The sequence below is a fragment of the Schistocerca gregaria genome, chromosome 2 (assembly GCF_023897955.1).
Source record: "Schistocerca gregaria isolate iqSchGreg1 chromosome 2, iqSchGreg1.2, whole genome shotgun sequence".
Classification (NCBI taxonomy): domain Eukaryota; kingdom Metazoa; phylum Arthropoda; class Insecta; order Orthoptera; family Acrididae; genus Schistocerca; species Schistocerca gregaria.
This window is the reverse complement of record NC_064921.1, coordinates 17,364,229-17,385,838: the sequence shown is the minus strand read 5'-3', so window position 1 is coordinate 17,385,838 and position 21,610 is coordinate 17,364,229. Positions and strand designations below refer to the sequence as shown.

At 43.5% G+C, this 21,610-nt stretch overlaps 1 protein-coding gene across 1 annotated transcript in view; it reads right to left on the bottom strand.

The window, feature by feature from the left end:
* LOC126333191 (gustatory receptor for sugar taste 64e-like) overlaps positions 1-21,610 on the bottom strand; it is a 141,973-nt gene that overhangs the window by 105,172 nt on the left and 15,191 nt on the right. Inside the window, exons 3-4 of the mRNA XM_049996720.1 lie at positions 15,615-15,803; positions 1,419-1,693 (exon numbers count right to left, since the gene is read on the bottom strand). Coding sequence (XP_049852677.1) covers positions 1,419-1,693; positions 15,615-15,803 — 464 coding nt within the window. The remainder of the gene's footprint in view (positions 1-1,418; positions 1,694-15,614; positions 15,804-21,610) is intronic.

Sequence of the window (21,610 nt, the reverse complement as noted above, 5' to 3'; positions counted from 1 at the left end):
AATAAAAGAATCAACGATGAACTTGAACGGATGTCTTGTGACGTCCGCCCAGACCAAACGCAATGAACAATATCGAACAAAATGAATTTAAAAAAAAGAGGGTAGAGCACTTGCCGCGAAAGGCAAAGGTCCCGAGTTCGAGTCTCGGTCGGGCACACAGTATTAATCTGCCAGAAAGTTTCATAGCAGTTGATATCCGTTCGATCTATGGCAGCGCCATCTAGTGGGCCAACCATAGCGCAATCTGGTTTCCGCCTTCAAGCTAGACGAGATCGTTCTTAGTAGTTTTTTCGTTTTACGCTTATGTCGTGAGATATTTGGCCCAGTCACGTTCAATGGACCACCCTGTATACAAGTCTATGTAAGTTTCATCTTTTCAAAAATTGTATTTACGCTTAGTCCAGGAAATAAAGGTTTTTAAGAATTATATTGATTACTGTTCTGTTGTTGTTATATACCTCAATTTACAACAGACATTCGCTTCAAAATGAATTGTACTTTACTGAAATCGGATATAAGGTTCTTGAGTTACGCGGCAAACACATTGTCTCGTTCGGAAAATAACGTATACTTTACCGAATTCGAACTCGAAAACTAGTAAACATCTGAGTGTAAATTTTATGAAAGTTGCTATCCTTTACAGAATTTGACACATGTAGGAATTATTTATGGTTTTAAAAAAGTATGAGGTTAATTCTCTCGTTTATCATCCTATTTGAAAAAGAATAGCGCATACAGCAGGGGAACAGTGCAATAGAGGGACAGTTCAAAGACCGTGACTGTTTGCACCAGCGTGACGTTACATACTGTCACAACTCAGCATCTGTGAGGCAATGGTTTGTTGACAGTAGCATTCCTGGAATTGGCTGCCGTGCCCATTGTCCGGGCCTGAACCCAGTGGAACATTAATGGGATGAGTTAGAGTGTTGACATCGTTGCGGCCACCGTCGTCCAATACCTTTCTTCCTCTGGTTTCGGCTCCTGAGGAAGAAAGGGCTGCCATTTCTCCACAGATAGTAAGACACTTCATCGAAACTGTCCCCGGCTAAGGCTAAGTTTGGACACACCACATATCCATTATTAAGTTCCGGACAGTTGATTTGTTATTTCCTCTAATTGTCCGTTGTGTTGTGACTGCAAGGAAAAGTTAGAGGAATTCCACTGCACGTAAAAGTGTCTTCATCAGAGTTCAAGGCATCATAAATGCATTTTAATATCCTCTTTCGGTGTCCGAATACTTTTCATTAGAGTGTTTTTTTTAATTTGTGTCAATAGTCGCTATTAATTATGATACACCTTGAATATGCTACTAACACATATATTTCATATTTAATTCCTCTGATACATTTCAAAAATTGTTGTGGCATATATCACACAGTAGATAAGAACTGAGGCACCGATACCGAAAACTCTCGTACCTTGTCCGTGCACGACTGGACTGCTCCGTTGATCTGCTTGAATCGCTCCGTAATGGCGATGCTCAGAAGGATGATGAACAGGTCCACGTAGTTCCACGCGAACGTGGCGATGATGCTTATAAAAGCCGTGCAGAAGTTGACGGCGAAGTTGTAGCCCAGGTAGTCGAGCACGTAATAGTACTTGCTGGTGAAGTAGATGCGCACGAAGGCGAGGCCGCTGGGTGAGCAGTTGTACGTCTCCACGGCCGTCGGTGCGTTCGACAACAGGTGCTCCACTGCAGCAGGAGGTTCGAGCTAAGCAGCTGTATCGTCACTATCTGGCATGTCAAGTTTAAATATATGACATTAAATGGCCACCACTCAAAATATCTCATACATTTGATGTTTAAAGCAACTGAGAATTAAGAAAATAAAAGTTATGATGCTGCTTGACAAAAAATGTTCAAGTCTGAGCAGTTTTTGGGATTTGCCATCCAATGTAGGGTCATAGTTTCCATTCGGCGTGCATACAACTGCTGATGCCATCTTCTGTCTCCTGACCTTATCCTGTGTCTTCAGAGTGTCTGAATTTAATCTGGATTTGTTATGGTAATGATAGAGGATGGCCGGATGCCCTTACTGTCACAACCCCGATTTCCTGTCAGATCCTTGACATAATCCGAGCTTGTGCTCCGTCTCTAATGACCTCGATGTCGACAGGACGTTAAACTCAATCCTCCTCCCTTCTTCCTGTCGCAACCCCTTCACTCCTCTTTCACAACTCCCCCTCCTACCCCCCCTCCCCCCTCCCGGGGTTGAAATTTCTTTTCCCCACTAGAAACATCCCACGTGAAAGCGTGAGAATGTTTTCAAAATGTTTGTGAATACACCCCTGGAAATTGAAATAAGAAAACCGTGAATTCATTGTCCCAGGAAGGGGAAACTTTATTGACACATTCCTGGGGTCAGATACATCACATGATCACACTGACACAACCACAGGCACATAGACACAGGCAACAGAGCATGCACAATGTCGCCACTAGTACAGTGTATATCCACCTTTCGCAGCAATGCAGGATGCTATTCTCCCATGGAGACGATTGTAGAGATGCTGGATGTAGTCCTGTGGAACGGCTTGCCATGCCATTTCCACCTGGCGCCTCAGTTGGACCAGCGTTCGTGCTGGACGTGCAGACTGCGTGAGACGACGCTTCATCCAGTCCCAAACATGCTCAGTGGGGGACAGATCCGGAGATCTTGCTGGCCAGGGTAGTTGACTTACACCTTATAGAGCACGTTGGGTGGCACGGGATACATGCGGGCGGACGTGCATTGTCCTGTTGGAACAGCAAGTTTCCTTGCCGGTCTATGTATGGTAGAACGATGGGTTCGATGACGGTTTGGATGTACCGTGCACTATTCAGTGTCCCCTCGACGATCACCAGAGGTGTACGGCCAGTGTAGGAGATCGCTCCCCACACCATGATGCCAGGTGTTGGCCCTGTGTGCCTCGGTCGTATGTAATCCTGATTGTGGCGCTCACCTGCACGGCGCCAAACACGCATACGACCATCATTGGCACCAAGGCAGAAGCGACTCTCATCGCTGAAGACGACACGTCTCCATTCGTCCCTCCATTCACGCCTGTCGCGACACCACTGGAGGCGGGCTGCACGATGTTGGGGCGTGAGCGGAAGACGGCCTAACGGTGTGCGGGACCGTAGCCCAGCTTCATGGAGACGGTTGCGAATGGTCCTCGTCGATACCCCAGGAGCAAAATGTCACTAATTTGCTGGGGCGGTGCGGTCCCCTACGGCACTGCGTAGGATCCTACGGTCTTGGCGTGCATCCGTGCGTCGCTGCGGTCCGGTGCCAGGTCGACGGGCACGTGCACCTTCCGCCGACCACTGGCGACAACATCGATGTACTGTGAAGACCTCACGCCCCACGTGTTGAGCAATTCGGCGGTACGTCCACCCGGCCTCCCGCATGCCCACTATACGCCCTCGCTCAAAGTCCGTCAACAGCACATACGGTTCACGTCCACGCTGTCGCGGCATGCTACCAGTGTTAAAGACTGCGATGGAGCTCCGTATGCCACGGGAAACTGGCTGACACTGACGGCGGCGGTGCACAAATGCTGCGCAGCTAGCGCCATTCGACGGCCAACACCGTGGTTCCTGGTGTGTCCGCTGTCCCGTGCGTGTGATCATTGCTTGTACAGCCCTCTCGCAGTGTCCGGAGCAAGTATGGTGGGTCGACACACCGGTGTCAATGTGTTCTTTTTTCCATTTCCAGGAGTGTAGTGTATCTGAGGTGGTACGTGGGAACCAGCCCTGTATTCATCGACTAGGATGAGGGAAAACGCATAAAACCCACCTCCAGACTGGCCGACACACCGGTCCTCGTCGAATTCCGCCAGGGGCATTCCATTCGGCGTTTGCGATTCTTCCCGAATCCCAGAAGCGGCGTGATAACGCGCATGGGTATCCGGGTTGCTCTAGCAACTGCCAATCAGTGATACGCATTATTTCTGGCCCAGTTTGTGGTTATTTCCAGATTGAAATTAAAAAAAAATAGAGAGTAAGTACGCAATTTATTAGCACAGGAACCACAAAAATCATTGATGAATTACCACTACAGCAGATAATATGCCAGGAATGATATGGGAAAAAGTTTCTTGTAGGGTCCACATGAAAATTTTAATTTATTTTATCCACTGTACGGAACCGTGCCAGACCGTCGCTTTTGTATTCTAATCCTGCTGCCACATGCTTGCTGCAACGGGCTACTTGCTTCATAGAATTCAGATGCCTCAGCTATGAAGCCACACCTCACATCAGCAATGTGGCTTCAGTTCACAATACTATAGACCCCTTTTTAGAACCATATACCACCAATAGCGAAATATACAGAGATGTTCTTCCATCAGTCAAATTAGCACCAACGAGGGAACAACACTCCAATTCTGAATTCATTGTGGCGTTAGGTCATCAAGTGCCATCTCACAGATTTCCTCTTCGTTTTTAGCACTCACATATAGATTTGGCGCCACATTCGAAGCTGGATTGTTTTCAGATACTTAAACTGCAACGATGCCACGGCGTAGGTGCAAGTTCATAGATTGGTACTACGAGACAACGACGACGGCGCCCTCTAGCCGGCGCTGTGCAGCTCTCCGAGCAGTCTGGAACTGCTTCACATGAACCTTAGCGGCCTAAGATTGTCTACCTTGCAGTACGTGTCAGTCCACGGTAGACGTTTCAGAATTATCTTTCTCCATGTTGTTATAATCGTATTCTGATAGCAATGTCAAATTATCGCTGATCGTTGTGTGAAAGTGTGCGACGCCTGGAGACCAGCATTTAATTATTCGTAATACGTGCAGTACATTCACTTCGAATCAGTTCATTCACGTAACATTTGTTTACCAACGTTATTCACTCGTAGTTTGTTAGCAGAAGCAACAAAAAAAAGACACTAATTTTGTTTTATTGCACAGATAAACGTCTAATGGCAATATATCTAGTGATACGTTAGACGGATGGATATAGCCGGCCAAGGTGGCCGAGCGGTTTTAGGCGCTACAGTCTGGAACCGCGCGACCGCTGCGGTCGCAGGTTCGAATCCTGCCTCGGGCAGGGATGTGTGTGACGTCCTTAAGTTACTTAGGTTTAAGTAGTTCTAAGTTCTAGGGAACTGATGACCTTAGGAGTTACGTCCCATCGTGCTGAGAGCCATTTCAACCATTTTTGAACGGATTGATAACAGCAGTAATCTAAATACGAGCGTAGTCTCCAGCGACCGGAGCGCATCTTAACAAAAACAATTTCCGTGTGTGAGACCGCGTCAACCGTGGTATAACTACCGATGTTTCGACTGCTCATGCAGACATCCTTTATCAGATTGAGTAATTAGGCGTGTTACTAAAGTGCTTATCGTTGTTACTCGAAGACACCTAATGGTTTATGAAATGCAAATACAGTAATTTGATATTACACACTACCTTCTACGTCGGTACGGACAGAAGACAAATGGACGATCTCGTTGTTGTTGTTGTGATCTTCAGTCCTGAGACCGGTTTGATGCAGCTCTCCATGCTACTCTATCCTTTGCAAGCTTCTTCATCTGCCAGTATCTACTGCAGCCTACATCATTCTCAATCTGCTTAGTGTATTCATCTCTTGGTCTCCCTCTACGATTTTTACCCTCCACGTGGCCCTCCAATACTAAATTGGTGATCCCTCGATGCCTCAGAACATGTCCTACCAACCGATCCCTTCTTCTAGTCAAATTGTGACACAAGCTCCACTTCTCCCCAATTCTGTTCAATACCTCCTGATTAGTTATATGATCTACCCATCTAATCTTCACCATTCTTCTGTAGCACCACATTTCGAAAGCTTCTATTCTCTTCTTGTCTAAGCTATTTATTGTCCACACTTCACTTCCATACATGGCTACACTCCATACAAATACTTTCAGAAATGACTTCCTGACATTTAAATCTATACTCGATGTTAAATGGACGATCTCATGTGACGAAAATCGTGACTCACAACAGGGCCAGATGAAAAGGGAAAAGCAAAGTAAGCGCTAGCAAAACACGTGCACCAAGAAAACCCTTGCAGTCACAACAAGAAGTGCTCATTATTCTTGGGCCAGCTTAGTAGCAGCATCCCACACGTAATTGCCCAAGAGTGAACTTCTATCTTTCCGTCGCAGTTTTTCTGGCCAGGATCACAGTTCACCTCGTCATAGGTACTTGTGACAGTGTACAGGGGTATCATAATTAATAACGAAAAGTGAGATGGGTATAAGTATAAAATAGTAGAACCACAAAAGTTTCGGTAAACATGTACCTGCAGTCGAGCCGCTCGCGAGATGCACTGCGCAACAGAACTAAAGGACCACTTTTCGAAACCACGTAACTGTCTCCTGTTGCGACGTAGAAGTTTGAAATTTGGCTAGAATGTCCCTATTTCGTTCCCCTGTAGCGGTGCAAAAGCGTGGTGCCCTGCGGCATCACCCTCGGATCCAAGATGGCGCTTCATACGGCGAGGTGTCGACACGAGCGGAAAAGGAGCACACAGCTCAGGTCACGTGTCGTGTAAGGGGTGTTAACGCTGTCGCGTCGGCACCAAATTGCACCACAATTCTGCCCAACGCTACCGTTCAAGTGTCGCGTGATGGGAAGGCCGTTCACATTCCACCCCCTCTTTTGACGCTTCTGCCATGGACGTCGGAACAGCAACACTCGTCGCTGAAATCACGCAGTTTTCTTATGGGTGGCCGAGCAAAACGTTTCAGAGACATAGTCTCTCCACACATTCGCGGTCGAAAACGACACTTCGCAATGTGATGAGCATTCTTGACAACCATTGGCACTGCTAACACCCACGAACGATTCAACCCTTCTATAAAGACTTCGTGGGGCTGCACCCCACTGAACGTGAGTGCATCCCTTTGGAGTGCGACCGAAATTTTGTTTTCGTTTGCAGGTTGGAAGTACTTGGGACTGTTCGAAATCATTCGACAAAATTCGACATAATCCGAAGCAGAAAGTGTGCTTATACATTTTCAGCCCTTCTGTTTCACCACATCCTCTTGCCATGTAATCGTGGTAATGTGCGATACTGATGCATAAAACTGCAAAGATTCTTCCGAACACCTCCCTCCCCGTCTCCCCCAGTTCGGCAACACCCTCCGTTACACCTAACCACATTTACTGAGGATTTGAAAAATATGCCTGTATGAGACATCCCGTAGTGTAGTCCTAGATGCCTGCCAGCAGACATCTGGGACTGGGGTAGTGTCAAAGGGTGGGCTGCCTGTAGGTGTCTAGAACTACTTCGCAGGTCGCCTCACTACAGGTAGACTTTCAAAGTGCTTAACAACGGCAGGTGAGCGGCGCCGAAGTTGTTACCGAAATGGTGGGTCTTACAGGATTCTCCGCCGTTTTATTCATGCATGTGTCAATGACACATACCTTTGAGCTACAGGAGGGCGCGAAACAAGAGGCTGCAAAATCAGAAACATTGTTTTCTGCTTCGGATCAAAATAAAATTTCGACGAATGATTTGAATAGTCCCTACTGGTTACACCCTGTACAGCAGAGCAAAAAATTGTGGCTGCACTGCGAGCATCTCCAGTGCAGATGCAGCCCCACAGTGTTGTTAGAGAAGGGTTCAAATGTTCGCCCGCATCTCGTGGTCGTGCGGTAGCGTTCTCGCTTTCCTCGCCCGTGTTCCCGGGTTCGATTCCGGGCGGGGTCAGGGATTTTGTTTGCCTCGTGATGGCTGGGTGTTGTGTGTTGTCCTTAGGTTAGTTAGGTTGAAGTCGTTCTAAGTTCTAGGGGACAGATGACCATAGATGTTAAGTCCCATAGTGCTCAGAGCCATTTTTTTTTTTTTTTTTTAAATGTTCGTGGGTGTCAGCAGCATCAAAGGCTATCAAGAACGTCAGCCTGATAGTCATCACAATGCAAAGTCCCGTTTTCATCGGCGAAATGTGTGGGAATCATCGACCTAAGGAGAGGTTGGTATTACTGACGCTTTTTATGCAGCCCCCTAAGGCCTTTTTGTACCTTTTCTGAGCGGCTATGTCTCTGAAACGTTTTCCTCCGTCACTTATAAGAAAACCAAGTGATTTCAACGCTACACGTGTATTTCTGACCTCCATCGCAGAGGCGTCAACGGAAGGGGTGTGTGACGACCTTCCCATCACGCGACACTTCCACGGTAGCATCGGGTAGAACTGTACTGAAATTTGGTGCCAGTGTGACTTAACTAACCCGCCTTAGAGGACTCGTGACCGTCTGAGCCGTAGCCTTTCCTTCGTACCTGTCGATTTATTGCTCTCTCGAGCGTTGGCGACCTCGACGGTCACTTCGCAGAGCGCCACACTTTCGCACCAGTACAGGCAAAGGTTTTACACACCTTTGAGGCTAATTTTAAACTTCTGATTCGCAATGGGAGACAATTACTTGGTTTCGAAAAAGTGATCCTTTACATCTGTTGCGCAGTGTAGTTGTGAATGTATGGTTACGATCCGTCACTGACCTCGGTATCACATATTGTCCTAGTTAGTACAAATGAACTTCAAATGTAACCTTTTCGATTATGTGTGTGGTGTAATTCGTTTCAAATTTCACCTAAAGCCAAACTTAGCAAAGAATACAACACTACTTCTGCACGTTACGTGTTACAAATTGCTATACACTTGGTCCTGTTACAGGAGGCGTTCCACGTGTCGTCCTCGCACTTTGATACGATGCCGCAGTGGTCTCTGCAGTGAGTTAGGAATTCTTTCAAACACTCGTGGATAATCTGTAAAATCTTGACAAAAATATGCAATTCGCTGCCCCAGTTCTTCAACCCTATCAGTGGGGATGCTGAACACTGCGCTGGTGAGATAACAGCAAGGCAGCAAAATTCCAGAGGGCTGAGGTCAGAAGACGTTGGAGACACAGGTAGGGGCTCTGCCGAACCTATCCATTTTGAACCAAATTGGCGCGTCAGCTGTGTTGCATCAGCAAGGAAAGTGTGTCCCATAAAGAATGTACCAGATTCCCCAACGTTCCACAAGGCGAGTTTGTTACAAGTTCCATAAATTATTTCAACGATTTTGCTGTCGAAATAATGTGGATTGGGTAAGTTTACAGAATATGTATTCTTGATGAGTTTTAACATTAATGAACACACCATTTTACAGTCCTGCTAACGGAATAGAAGAAGTTGTCCACAAGAAATTATGTAGATTAGATTTAAAGCTTGCTTCGCTACCTGTCAGACATTTTATGTTTTTCAGCAAATGATCAAAATTTTTGGTTAATACTTATTCTACTCCTTTATGAGCCACCGACAGCTTTAATGATTGGCAATAAAGGTCACTTTTTGTTTTATTGTTAATGACACATACATCACTATTCTTTTCAAACTGTGATATACACTACTGGCCATTAAAATTGCTACACCAAGAAGAAATGCAGATGATAAACGGGTATTCATTGGACAAATATATTATACTAGAACTGACATGTGATTACACTTTCACACAATTTGGGTGCATAGACCCTGAGAAATCAGTACCCAGAACAACAACCTCTGGCCGCAATAACGGCCTTGATACGCCCGGGCATTGAGTCAAACAAAGCTTGGATGGCGTGTACAGTTACAGCTGCCCATACAGTTTCAACACGATCCCACAATTCATCAAGAGTAGTAACTGGCTTATTGTGACGAGCCACTTGCTCGGCCACCATTGACCAGACGTTTTCAGTTGGTGAGAGATCTGGAGAATGTGCTGGCCACGGCACCGGTCGAACATGTTCTGTATCCAGAAAGGGCCGTACAGGACCTGCAACATGCGATCGTGCATTATCCTGCTGAAATTTAGGGTTTCGCAGGGACCGAATGAAGGATAGAGCCACGGGTCGTAACACATCTGAAATGTAACGCCCACTGTTCAAAGTGCCATCAGTGCGAACAAGAGGTGACCGAGACGTGTAACCAATGGCACCCCATTCCATCACGCCGGGTGATACGCCACTATGGCGATGGCGAATACACGCTTCCAATGTGCGTTCACCGCGATGTCGCCAAACATGGATGCGACCATCATGATGCTGTAAACAGAACCTGGATTCTTTTCCACATTACTCAGCATCCGATCAGGAGGCATATAGCGGTGTCCCGTTTTGCAAAGTAATAGCCAACACCCATGAAAACTCTATACTTTTCCAGCAATATTGATAAAGCGGTACTTCCTCTCGTCCCTTCCCTTTCAACGTCTGTAACAGTTTAAGAGAGTTCTTCTGCCATTTTATTTAGAAATTAACTTTCAAACAAGGGCTAAGGATACATATAACATTTCTGTGATTTCAGACACGTAGTTAGCAACCCACAATCATCTGACGATGGTGCAAATGTGCACAATTCAAATATCATGAGGCCGTATTGGCTCTTACACCAAAACTAACGTTGAAAATGGGATTATTAAAATCAGAAGATTATTCACCTTTCAAAAGTTAGCTGCAGAAAAGGAGTTTTGCTATATCAGTTTCATGATACATTGCGAGTTCTGGAACAATGGAGGACATTTGGTAGCTTCTAACCACGGAAGTAACAGGGTTTTGAAAAAAAACCTGTTTTCTGAATACGAAAGGAAGCTATCTGAAACAGCATATGCTGTAAAAAATCCATTTTGGCCTTTGTTGCAAAAAGTGAGCTTTGAAAAAATGGTCCTCAAATACTGCACCTACTTTGCTTATATGCCACGAATAGAATGAGTCTCGCAACTTTTTCGACGGACTACGTATACAAGGAGTGGAAGTAGACCCAAAACTGAGCCCTGTGACACACTCTCCGTGATTTCTCACCAGTCACTAAACTTTTCTGTCCCGTCAACTTCGTTTGCATAATCGGCACAACTTTTTGCATTATGTTTGTTAAGTATGATTGAAACTTGTTGTTTTGTAAAGCCGCGAATACAATAAAACTTTTAGGATTGACACAGTCAAACATTTTGGAAAGAAAACACGAAAAACCGTCCTCGAGCAATCGTGGAAGATGGAAACTTCATTGAAAAGGTTCACACTTCAAATAAATTTGTATTAACTGGGAGAATATTTCGTACCGAAGACGGAGGTGACTCGTAACCACACATTTGCATCTGTTTCACTTCTACTATCGCTCGCCATCACGTGCTCCAGTACTCCCCATTAACTGCGATACACCGTGTACAAGCCAGGGCAGAGGCACACACACAGATAGCAGGCGGTGCTGCTGGTGGTGACTACGTGGTGGAAACACGCTGAAGTTAAGCTACTGTTTAAGAAGGGAGGTAAAGAAACAACGTCAAATTTCCGTCCAATTTCAGTGTTGCCAGCATTCTCAAAAATTTTACTAAAAGTAATGTACAATCGGCGTTATAACCATCTTATCTCAAATAACATACAGTCAAAGTCACAGTTTGCATTTCAAAGGGTTCTGATATTGAAAGGCTATCTACACTTACAGTGAAACTGTGCTTAATTCATTAGACAACAAATTGCAGGCAGCTGGTATATTTTGTGATCTGTCAAAGGCATTTGACTGTGTAAATCACAATATCCTTTTAAATAAATTAGAATGTTATAGCGTAACAGTAAATGCTGCAAAATGGTTCAACTCTTATATCTCTGGCAGGAAACAAAGGGTGTTATTAGGAAAGAGACATGTATCAAGCTATCAGGCATCATCCAACTGGGATCTAATTACATGTGGGGTCCCACAAGGTTCCATTTTGGGGCCCTTACTTTTTCTTGTGTATATCAATGACCTTTAATCAGTAACATTACCAGATGACAAGTTCGTTTTGTTTGCCGATCATACAAACATTACAATAAATAGCAAATCCAATGTAGTCTTAAAAAGATCAGGTAATAAAATATTTGTGGAAATTAATCACTGGTTCCTAGCCAATTCTTTGTCACTAAACTTTGAAAAAACACACTACATGCAGTTCTGAACTTGTAAGGGGTGTCCCACAAGTATATGCCTAACACACAATGACAATCAGTTAGAAAAAGTGGTGTTAAATTCTTGGGATTACAGCTTGGTAATAAATTCATCTGGGAGGAGCACACCACTGCTGAAGCGTCTTAACAAATCTCTATTTGCAATGCAAATTGTGTCAGACATAGCGGATATAAAAATGAAAAAGCTGGCATACTATGCTTACTTTCATTCCGTAATGTCATATAGGATTATTTTTTGGGATAATTCATCAAGCCAGGCTAAAGTTTTCCGGGCACAAAAAAGGTGCAGTAAGAGTTATTCTGTGGTGAACTCAAGAACATCCTGCAGAAGCCTGCTTAGGGAACTAGGGATACTAACTACTGCTTCCCACAATATTTATTCCTTAATGAAATTTGTCGATAAAAATATCTCACTTGTTCAAAATAACAGCTCAATTCATGCAATCAATACTAGAAACTAGAATAATCTTCACAGGGATTTAAAGTCACTTAGTCTTGTACAAAAAGGTGTGCATTATTCAGAAACACACATATTCAATAACTTGCCAGCAGCCATAAAAAGCTTAACAACCAATGAAATTCAGTTTAAGAGAAGCCTAAAGGATTTATTAGTGGCCAACTCCTTCTTCACCATTGATGCATTTCTCAGTGAAACCAACTGATTTGTGTGTGTGTACAATATAACTTCTGCACAATATATATATATATATATATATATATATATATATATATATATATATATATATATATATATATAATTGGTGTTTTGCCCTTAAAGAGCGCAGTTGGACTAAATCACATGGCCAGTTCGTTTTGCTGCCTTCCTTGCTGCCCAAACTTCCCTCATTCTCTCGCTCTGTTTCTGTTTCCGGTCCTCTGTCCATGCTTCTTGTCGGCTTTGTGTCTTCAGCTTCATCTTGATTGCCTTTTTGGTTGCCCATATTTCTTTCATCTTGTGATCGTGCTTGCGTTCTTCGGTCCAGTTTACGCCTGTTCGTTTGTCACATTGTATCTCACGTAGTTTACTTTTCTAAATGATATTTCTGAATTTTATTCTGTCGTTTATTGTGTCTGCTGTTATGCTGAGTTGGTTCAGGTCGTTTTTTACCTCTGTGACCCATTTGTTGTTTCTAGTGGTTACCAAGTCAAAGATCTGTTTGGCCAGTCTGTGTGATGGCATTCTGTATAGATGTCCATAGAATTGTAGTCTGCGTTTTCCAATCTTTTCTGTGATTGTCTCCGTATGTTTGTATAGTTCCTGTGTAAGTTTCTTGATCCATATTCCGTTTTTGTTACTTGCGCCAAATGTTTTCCTAAGTATTTTCAGTCACCTAACGTTACCGCTGGATATATTTCATAAACCATATCAAATACTAACGAACCGATTCCACAGACCGAACGTGAGGAGAGGGGCTAGTGTAATTGTTTAATACAAACCATACAAAAATGCACGGAACTATATTTTTTAACACAAACCTACGTTTTTTTTAAATTGAAGCACGTTAGTTTTGTTAGCACATCTGAACATATAAACAAGTACGTAATCAGTGCCGTTTGTTGCATTGTGAAATTTTAGTTACATCCGGAGATATTGTAACCTAAAGTTCACGCTTGAAACCTCCGACGTTCAGTTGCGTGTTGTAACAAACACGGGCTACGGTCAGCGAGCAGCGTCTGCAGGGAAATTTTTACGAGTGTGGCTGTAGTGCACTGTTGTGCTTTGGTCTAGCTGTCGCAGTGTCCGCATGTAGCGCTTGCTCCTATTGTTATTCTGCATTCGTCTCCGCACGCAGACCAACTGTAGTACACCGTGTTACTAAACGTCTGTGATAGTGTAGTGTTGTAGAAACTGTGACCATGGTGTATTCGAACTCTGAAAAGGCAACGAAATGCAGCTGAAGTCTGCAGAACGGTACCCGGACAGAGAGCATCCAACGTGTCGCACATTACAAAACATCTACCGCCAACTGTATGCAACAGGTATGGTCGTAGCACGCAAACGGGTCCGTAACAACCCCGTCACAGGAGAAGCGGGTGCAGTTAGTGTGTTAGCTGCTGTTGCCATGAACCCACACATGAGTACACGGGACATTGCGAGAGCCCGTGGACTGAGTCAAAGTAGTGTCATGCGCATACTGCATCGTCACCGCTTTCACTCGTTTCATGTGTCGCTACATCAGCAATTACATGGTGATGACTTTAATCATCGAGTGCAATTCTGTCGATGGGCATTAACAGAGAATGCGTTGCAGTTCTACCTGTTTACCGATGAAGTGGGTTTCAGAAACCACGGGGCAGTGAATCTACGGAACAAGCATTACTGGTCCATGGACAATCCTCGCTGGCTCAGACAGGTAGAGCGACAGCGACCGTAGATTGTAAATGTATGGTGCGGAATCATTGGCGACCACCTCATTGGTCCCCACTTCATTGCAGGGGCCCAAACAGCTGCAACATACATCGCGTTTCTACAGAATGATCTGCCAACGTTGCTCGAAAATGCCCCACTGGAAACGCATCGACGTATGTGGTATAAGCATAATGGTGCACCTGCACATTCCGCAACTAACACTAGGCTGACCCTTGACAGGATGTTCGACGGGCGTTTCATAGGACGTGGAGGACGCATAAATTGGCCAGCCCGTTCTCCTGATCTTACACCTCTTGACTTCTTTCTGTGGGGTACGTTAAAGGAGAATGTGTACCGTGATGTGATGGCCACCACATTGAACATCTATTGGCCTGACATGTCGGGACACACTCTATTCCACTCCGTAATTGAAAACGGAAACTACGTGTGTACGTGTACCTCACCCCTCATGGTAATGTACATGTGCGTCAGTGAAAAAGACCAATAAAAAGGAGTTAGCATGTGGACGTAATGTGCTGTTCCAGTCTCTTCTGTACCTAATGTCCATCACCGTTCCCTTTGGATCCCTACGTAATTCGGTGCTCTCCGATACACACGATCGAACAGCGGAGGAGTGGTACTCAAGCGTCAACTTTAGTTTCAATATCTCCGGATGTAATTAACATTTTACAATGCAACAAACGACACTGATTAGGTATTTGTTTATATGTTCAGATGTGCTAACAAAACTAAAGGGGTTCCATTTAAAAAAACGTAGGTTTGGGTTAAAATACATACTTCCGTGAATTTTTTTATTGTTTTTATTAACCAATTATACTAGCCCCTCTCCTCACGTTCGGTCTGTGGAATCGATTCGTCAGTATTTGATGTGGTTTACGAAATATATCCAGCGGTAATGTTAGGTGACTCACCCTGTGTGTGTGTGTGTGTGTGTGTGTGTGTGTGTGTGTGTGTGTGTGTAAGTACAATCTAACTTCTGCACCCTTTCCGTGCATTACTGTGTTTATTGTAAGTAAGTATTATAGTAGTTGTATTACACGTTTATTACCTTATAAATAAATAAATAAACTTTTTTATTTTGAATTCAGTGCATTAGTATTTGTAAAATTACTCTATCATACAGTGTTCACTAAAAAATTCCGGTCATTCGCTTGGGACCTGTGGAATGTTACACTAGCTTATTTGTTTTAGTGGTAAATATTTGTCATGTACTGTTGTTTTTGTAACATGTTCTACATCCTGGAGGACGTCTTCACTACGGATCAACTGGAATAAAAGTAAATCTAACGTAATGTAATCTAGAGCGGCGGGCAGCGCTCAGCACCTAGGGCGCTGAGCAGCACTGTGGCGGTCACGAGCCTGCAGCGGCGCGCGACGCCCCTGGGGTAGCCGTACCGCGGCGCCAGGCGCCTCTCGACGGCGTCCCAGGCGGCCGCCAGCGCAGGCCAGTCGCGGGCCAGCTGCACGAACAGCAGGGACGCCAGCGCGCTGCAAGCGAAGAACACCGTGGGCGCTGCGGGCAGAGGGAGAGAGCATGATAGCCGCGGCGTAACGGGCAGCCCACAAGCCACAGGCGCTACGTGCAGACCGGCACCGTCGCACCTGCTGTTAAGACTAAATAACTACTGCACGTCTCCTGCAGCGGAGATAGAATGCGGACCACTTTAGTCCAACCATTACCGCTCAACAATGGTATATCTTGGACTAAATATCTATCACAAGCTACACACTGTATTTTACGGACTATAAGACGCTACCACATTAATTTTTAAGCACTTAGAAAAACAAACAAACATTTTTATTATTACATATCAAAGCCAGACTAAAAAAAGAATTGTTAGTTCATAAAATCGAACTGACCTTTAAAATCCGTGAAAATCGTCATGTGAACTTTCTTCTTCTTCCTCTTTGTCGTCGTCGTTGTCCTCTTCGTACATGAGATGGTCTTCACTGCAATCTAAAGCGTTACTTATGCCGCACTTGTTCAAAGATTTAACAATAATGTCTTCTCTCACTCTACACTACGACTGTACTATCCACTGACAGACTTCTTTGATTGTAGGTCGTTTTAAAGCTCCGTATCGGCGTGAATTCGGTTTCATCCATTTGTTCCATTCCTCTCTCTCAAACACTTTAAGTGGTTTATATATCGACGTTACCGTGAATAATCGAAATTGGAGAACGTCGACTTTCACCGGTGAATGTCAACAGATACCAAATACGACTGTGAAAGATCGAATATTTCGTTACATTGTTGTACATTTAGACCCTCTCCGGTGTGTGTCGATCGACAATCACAGATATGCTCCGGTGGAGGTCCAAAACAGAAGAGTCAAAAAACAAGCGACTGGCTCTCTCCCGCCAAATCCTTTGTCCTCGGAGTCATTCAGCTTTGTCAGTCTTATGAAAGCTTCGATAACACGAGCAACATTTTCTTAATTTTTTTCTGATACCCTAATTTATACTAAATGGATACTGCAGTAAATCGTGATCTTTTTCATGAAAAGTTAAAATGCATTAATTGCGGGTAAACGAGAAGTCAATTGTTTTTATTTTTCTTAAGAAAAGTATAAGTGGTTTCTGATAAAATTAAATGCAACACACCTTTGGATTACAGACCATTGCAAACATTGGTGTTTTAAAAGTTAATGATGAAGAGAAGTTAATTGTACCATTAAAACCAGGGGAAACGAACATACAGTATTATGTTACCAATGAAGAATTGTACAGTATACTATATGAAACTCACAACAGAATAGGCCACGGAGGAAAAACACGTATGCTTAAAGAGTTGAAAGTTAAATACAAAAATATTACATATGAAGTTGTAATGTTGTATTTAAATTTATGTAAACAGTGTCAAATGAAACACAGTGCACCTAAGAAAGCTATTGTTGTGAAGCCAATGGTTAGTTCTGAATTAAACTCAAGATGTCAAGTTGATCTGATAGATCTGCAGTCAAATATAGATGGCGAATATAAGTTCATAATGGTGTATAAAGATCATTTAACTATGTTTGTCCAGTTACGACCTTTGAAAACTAAAAGAGCTGAAGAAGTAGCGCATCACGTTCTTTCAATATTTTTAACATTTGGTGCAACAGCAATATTGCACTCTGATAATGGTAGAGAATTTAGTAATCAAGTCATATCCGAAATATGCGCTATGTGAAAAGATGTTAAAATAGTTCATGGACAGCCTCGTCACAGTCAAACACAAGGCTCAGTTGAAAGGGCCAATCAGGATATACAGAAGATGCTAACTACATGGATGAACGATAACTATACAAATAAATGGTCAGATGGTTTATCCTTTGTTCAGTTTGCCACGAACACTAGATACCACGAAGGAATACGCCGAAGTCCTTATCAAGCCATGTTTGGCGTTAAAGCAAAAAGAAACTGAAAAAAATTTCGAAGAAATAGCCATTACTTCTGAAACCGAAGAACAGCTTTAAGAAATTATTAATGCTTGTAAAAAGAATTGAGCGGTGGTCATACCGAGAACCATATTTCAAAGAAAAATATTGAAGAGGGCCTACAACCTATAACGTCTTCACATCAAATTCTGTCTGAAAAACACGAGCTGATTTCTACAAAATGAGCGGCCGCGAAAGAAAATCTTCTACTGCAAGCAACAAAGATGTTACGAACCTCCTGCTCAAATTGGTGACAATGTACGAATACAAGTTCCTGATGTCGACCATGGTCGTACAGATAGCCGCAATGTGTTAGCGGTTGTTGTTGGAAGAGAAGACTCCAACCTCTATAAACTGGCAAATAAAAATGGTACCCTCAAGCAGCTTTATACACGTAATCAGTTCGTAATTTGTAAAGAAAAGTTGTCCATAGATGAGATTTCTTTTCACGAAATGTCGCTGAGAGAATCAGCTGCAGCTAATTCGAGAAGCGGGGGACAAAGCTACACACGCTGTCATTGCAAAAGGAAGTGTTCCACAAATAAATGCAGTTGTAAAAGCAAGGGACTCTTGTACAATTCAAAGTGTCATAATAGTTTAAGTTGTTGCAATAAATAAGATTTGAATCGCATAAGTAATTTCTTTATAACTATTATTTTCTTTTCTCATGTAGAATGTATTGTGTATTTTAAATGCTTGGTCATCCCTTTCAGAAAGAGAGGTGGAAAAGGGTATTTAGCAAATATTTCGGACATACACTATGCGACTATGTGAATGTTGACATTCACTGGTGAAAGTCGACATTTTCCAGATTTCGTTGTTTCACTGTAACATCGATACATCAAGTAGTTGCAGTTGTGAAGTAAGTCCTCCCAGAATTACAGCAAGGTCTGTATTTCCCTGCTTCACTTTTTCTTTCACATAATTTTTCAAATGACTTCTTGTGTCTATTGCCTATCTCGACTCAGCATCTCCTCTATATGGTAAGTAGTAACTTTCCTTCTCATAATATTGTTACATTCCATCCTGGATTTTCCATTGTTTGAAAAATGGGTTTTTGGTTGCCCTGAGACCGAAAGCCGCATAAAAAGCAAAGTGACATCGGTTTTTGTCCTGTGGCCATAAACAATACAAGAAGAAAAATGACGCAGTTTTTAATTGTCCTGAGGCCAACAACCACAAAAAGCAAAATTTCCTCAGTTTCATACTGTCTGAGACTGGCGCCAAGACATGTTCAATAGGCTGTCCACCGTTTTCTGCCCAAGTTCGAGAAACACCATATTCCACAACAGACCGGAGCGTCTCGGGGGCCACGTTCAGAATGCGTTCCGTAATGCGTGCCCTCAGTGAGCTCCGGTAGTATTTCGAGCACTGGACACAACATATTGCAAATAACCCCACAGCTAGAAGTCACACAGATTAAGATGAGTTGGTCTGGACGGCCAGGGCCAGGCTATAGGGAAATGGCGGCTGATAATTCTAGCATTTCCGAAATGTCCCTGCAGTACTGGCTTCACTGGTTGTGCAACATGTGCGTAGGAGTACCATCTTGCATAAAAATGATACACCCCTCACATCCACACTGTTGAAAGGTTGGAATCACTTTAACGCGCAAAAGACTCACACCGTTTACCAGTCACGGGACAGGTAACAGAACCCGCAGGACTCATTTCGGAAAAATTCGGTGCTACGATAGACGATGCCATCAACCTACACCTCACAGTCACTTACGCGGAATTAAGTGGTACCGGTTGACGTGGATATGGATTTTATGTTCCCATATTCTACAATTTTGCTCACTGAAATATTCTGGGAGATGGACATGAGCTTCATCTATCCACATAATGTTACATGGCCATTCATTGTCCACTTTCGAGGGACAAGAAATTCCAGAGCGAACGTTTGTCTTGCTGGTATAATAGCAGGAAACAAATCCTGGACATAGGTGATTTTGCATGGATAGCAATGCAGGATGTTTCGTAGGATTTTTTACACCGTGCTCGCAGGCATGTCCAACGTCCGGGCAGCCCCTCGTCCATTGCACGTTTGCGCACCACCGCCCCACCGCTCCTGCAATGCTGTGCGCTCATCTTCGACAGACGGCGGATCAACTACCTTCCTCCCATGGTTTATTAAATTGTTGCATCAGTAAAATTCACAACTGTCTGCACTTTCCTTCTCTGGAACTGGAATTATTACAATCTTCTTGAAGTCCAAGAGTATTTCTCAGGTCTCAAATACCTTGCATATCGTGTGGAATATTTCTGTTATGGTATTTTCCCCGAAATATGTCCCTAATTATGAGGGAATGTTGAGTACTTCAGCTTCCTTTTTTCCACTTAAGTCTTTCAGTCTTCTCTCCAATTGAAGAGTGGAAATGGAACACGTTCTAACTTCCAAATGTTACGTTTGTCAGGAGAATGAAAAAGACATGTGTCTCTCTTTGTACATAACTAATTGAGGCGGTATTTTGATACCATAGAATAATGTTTCTTACAGCATTACTGCCAAAAAGTAATGAGACAAATTAGAAAATAAATACCTTATTAAGAACGTTCTAATCGCCAAAGCAGGTAACTGGCTTGTGGAAAAATGGCACTTAAGAAAGTTTTCTGTTTTCACTCTACAATTCTTCTCCCAGCATTGTACCTCCAATCTCAATTTCATGTCTATCATCATCCCTTTCCATAATATTCACGTTGCTTTCCTTTGTACTGTCCTACTTTTTCCTTCCACTTTCAGCCTCCCCATATTTGCTTAGTACTGGCTTGCATCTAAACTCTTGATATTCAGCCAAGCTTCTTTTTTCTCCTAAGGTTTCTCTGATTTTTCTGTGGGCGGCATCTGTCTTTGCCATTTTCATGAATGCTTCAACACCTTTTTTTTTTATAAGAGGTGAAAGACAATAAATCAAAAAACTTCTAGCTTCATATCTCGGTATGTGCTGGTTTTAAGAAAAACCTAATGTGCCACTTGTTACCAAGTGTACAGTTTACAAGACTACTCGCATTGTCACGGACCTATCATGCCGTATTAGTGTGTGACTGTTTTTACACTTTGAGGTGTATCCTTCCTTCGTAAAACTTGTAACAAATCATTGTCTGCCCACGCCAGTTTGCCCTCAATGCGACTGCTGTCTACGACAGGTTCGATTTACAGAAGAAGGGAGCTCTCTTCTGCCCGGAGATGACGGGACACTTTATCCCTAATCCTCCGAAATGGCTAGTTGTCTGAGCATGAGAGACCCGCTACTAAGGCCGGCGTTCTAAAACAACCGTCCCAGAGAAAATTCTAAAGGCTAAAGCGATAAAACCAAGAGTAGGAAATGCCCAGTGGAAATGTTTACTTTCTGCTCTCGATTCTGGTTGGCTGGAACACCTAGGTGTTAAATAACTTCGTGTATTGTTCAGGAGGTAGCGAAATCGTGGATTCCGTTGGCAGCCCACGGGGGATGTAGAAGTTTTGGGAGGAAGTGGTGTTTTCGTAGTGAAGTCGGGAGAAGAGTAGTTTTTGAGATCAACCGAGCTGTTTTTTCCAGTATGGAAACTTGACAGTCTCAGAAAGTGCGTTTCCGTGCGGGGGCGTGAATTTTGAGTCATTCCGGTTTTTCTGCGACAGTATGGAAGACGCTCAGTAGACAGTGACCTCATATTAGGTTGTGGAGCCCAATAGCTGGCTGGACGGTGGTGTTTAGCGAACGTGACGAACTTGACAAAGTTTGCGTTGGAGCCAGGAGGTTTTATTCATTTCCGTGGAACTTTTGTGTGACGCTTTTATGCCACTCTTTCCCTGTTGTTGTGGATATTATGAGCGGAAGTCGCAAGGAACCGGATGGGGCAGATGTACTGAACTGTTAGCGGTGTCCTTTATCGAGTCCAGTGGTTGGATCTTGAAATATTTC